Source organism: Silene latifolia, chromosome X (genome assembly GCF_048544455.1).
Source record: "Silene latifolia isolate original U9 population chromosome X, ASM4854445v1, whole genome shotgun sequence".
Taxonomy (NCBI): domain Eukaryota; kingdom Viridiplantae; phylum Streptophyta; class Magnoliopsida; order Caryophyllales; family Caryophyllaceae; genus Silene; species Silene latifolia.
In genome coordinates this window covers 302,549,341-302,552,733 of record NC_133537.1, presented here as the reverse complement: position 1 = coordinate 302,552,733, position 3,393 = coordinate 302,549,341, and the positions used below count along the sequence as shown (strand labels likewise).

General features: G+C 32.3%; 1 protein-coding gene across 1 annotated transcript; it reads right to left on the bottom strand.

Moving 5' to 3' along the window:
- Positions 1 to 1,666: 1,666 nt before the first annotated feature.
- Positions 1,667 to 3,070, bottom strand: LOC141620413 (putative acetyltransferase At3g50280). The gene has a single exon (XM_074437290.1). The coding sequence runs from the start codon at positions 3,068 to 3,070 to the stop codon at positions 1,667 to 1,669; it is 1,404 nt and encodes a 467-aa protein (XP_074293391.1).
- Positions 3,071 to 3,393: the final 323 nt, after the last annotated feature.

The following is a 3,393-nucleotide window of genomic DNA, read 5'->3' as shown; positions in this document are numbered from 1 at the left end:
ACTTGTAAGACATAAACCAACTCAAGGCTTGTTAGACCATGCATATTGTTAAATAGGGAGATCCAATTCGTTTTAGGTGTCGTAAGCTATAAATCAACTCGACTCCGAGACCTAAGTCTCCCTAGGAATTGTAAGACATAAATTAACTCGATTCTAACACAACTCTAATTGCTTGTATGACTCATTATTGTGATTATATCATGTTTCCCCTATGAACCCATGACACCCTAATGTTTTTAATCAATTATTTACATCTTTATTTACTTGCCTGGTTATTCATTAGTTTACATTTTCATTGTTGTAGTTTAGCTTAAACTCAAACCCAAATTGTGAGACAAAGACATAGCTACTTGCTTCAATACTATATATTAATTCCAGAAATCAAGAGACTTCGTTCAATACAATTAAATAAATCTATACAAATTAATTATGATGAGATGTAAAACCAAATTTAACGAATCATATTTCATAGAAAATAAAATTAAATGGTAAATAAAGATAGCCCGGGCGTAGCAGGGGTTGAAGTATCAATTTAGAGAACACTATAATATGATGATTTTCCTTAAAATAACAAGTCCACTTATGGTATTAATTAGTATAAAGATGTTAATTATTTAACATACACAAATATAATATGATATAAGTATTTTATATTTTGGAAACTATTAAAAGGTAAATAAATCAATCTAGATTTCCAAAAAAATATAATGTTCCATTATTCATTAGATGTGTAATTTAATTAGTAAATAATAATGATTGCTCTTAAATAATATTCTAATATGATATTTCAGATTTATTTAAATATATAACTCTAATACAGCATGAGTAGCTAAACAAACAACAGTAACCGAAGAAGTAGTGAACATAATAGTATTAACAGGGGATGTAGTGAAAGTAATAATATTAATAGCGGGAGTGGTGAACGTGTCACATAATTTGTTGATTAATTTTACATATCATCATAATTTCAAGATATAAATTGTAAATGTATGTGTTAACCAAATTTAGCGAAACATATTTCATAGAAAATAAAATTTAAATGGTATATAAAGATAGTCCGGGCGTAGCCGGGCACCAAACCTAATTAGATAACTATTTGATAAACCGTCCCCTGGGATCCGGCCTCTACTTACTCCTTTACTAGTAGTTTGTTGAGTTTATAAATTTTGTTTGATAGTTTTGATGACGAGCATCCTATGATAAATATTTAATATACACATTTAATTTAAAAATAATGATGATGTAGGTTGATTTTCTTTATCTTGTATTTTATAAAATATATAATTATATTTTTGTAAGAAATTCTAATAATTTTTATTTACGTGGAAGAGTTGTTTTGGTTGTGATGTGGCATCACAAAAAAAGGTAGAACATGCAAATGCTTATCAATTAGGCATTCAGCATACCTTTTATAGATAGAAGAATTCCTTTCTAGAAAAAAATATATTTACTGCTTTACAAATTATATTCCATTTACCGAAATAAAAAAAAAAATTACTTCTCTAAACAAGGAATAAGAAAAAGAACAACATATTATTTTTTGTTTTTTTATAGAATTTCATGCATTCTGACATACGTTTCATGAAAAGCCCTAATTGGCATGTAATAGTAAGTTTTTAGACTAAGAAAACCATAATGATGTATTTATTGTTGTATATTTTTTCTACTAATATACCGAGATTAAACTCATAAATTGTTCATCTAATTCAAGGGTATTCATGGTTTCTGGTTTAAGATAAACATCCAAATCAACGCTTCCATCTCCGTTACGTCCTGGATTCACAATAATTTTCCCGTCAATCTTATCACAATACCCAGTGAAAACGGCTTCGGCTTTACCAAGTCCAAATTCAGACCCATACATATCAAGTCTAAGTGATCCACCTATTACTACTAAACTAGGTCTTAATTGAGAGGCCATCAATGCATCATTTTGGGGATTTTTGCTTAGGAACTTCATAATGATCTCAACGGACTCGCTAACTGCCTTATCAAATTGGCCTACCACAAGTTGATGAACTTGCATTGCAGTCAATCCAAAATTCTGGCTCAGAAGCTCACTCGCCTTGCATAAACTATTTTGTCTTACGATGTAATTTCCAAAGTAATCATTGGAGATGGGTGGGCTAAACCTTGGTCGCGAGTTCATGGCAAAAACAATGCATGTCTCATCCTCAGCACGTAAATTTCTAGCTTTTGTAATGGACTTCCACATGAACGCAGATAAAGCTTGAAATGATGAGATATTTTGGATACCACATTCTTCGTTAGCCTTAGCTTTAAGGTAAGAAATTGACTTAGATGAAATGCGAAACATTCGCTCTCGCAATACAGCCTGATTATTAGACGGGGTTACGGGCTTATTCAAAATGGTGAAAGGCAACTTAAGGTCTGGGCCACACCCCTCGGGAAAGTAGGGTTCAAATATGGGCTTTCGAGATATTACAATGTTATTGTCATCCCTATCCCTTTGTTTATCCATTAGTTGAGCATGAATCTCCGATAGACTCGAGATGAAATGCCATAGGGAAGTGCCATCTCCTAAAGAATGGCTAACGGTGAACGCGACAAAAACCCCATCAAGAAACTCTGTCACTTGAATGGACAACAAAGGCCTATTACAACCATCATAATTAACGGCTTCAACACCGAGATCGAAAAAAGCTTGAACAATCTTATGGACATCGTCGGATGAACACAATACGTCCTTCACCATAATATCCTCAGCAACAACATGGATAATTCTTGCTCCAGGGCCTTTGTTACAATCAACGTAAACCAAACTAGCATCTTCATCTGGGATTCTTTCAAATACAAGTTGACCAGCTAAAGGGTAAAAATCAACTAGAGAAATTGAGACAGATTCCTTAAGTTTATTTATAAAGGAGTGAATATTTTTCGGCTTAGTACCAAAAACCAAACCTTTTTGCATATAATTTAAGGGTAAAAACCATAAATCGACGGGACCTAGAAAATATGGTTTTTGGGCAGCATCATTTTTGCGTTTTGGTTTGACATATGATTCTGAGATGACTTTGGTTTGTGTATTTTGTTCATCATAGTAGGCCATTTTATTTTTAAAAGCGTCCAAAGTTAATTTGTGATAAGAAATCGCTCAAATACTGCTCAAGTTAGTACATGGTACTTGATTGTTTCATGTAATATATAGTTGGAGCACTACAGGTGGAGGTATGATTGATTTTATAATTTAGGTAATGTGGATATTCCGTCTTATTTTGTAATTCATCTCCTATTTTACTAAATTCCTCTTTCAACACGTTATCTCATAAAACCAATTTTACACTCACATAGGTAGTAAATCCACTTTAATTCAGTGATTTATTTCATATTACTTGGATTAACTGGCTAACTTGGATCATTGACCGAACCATA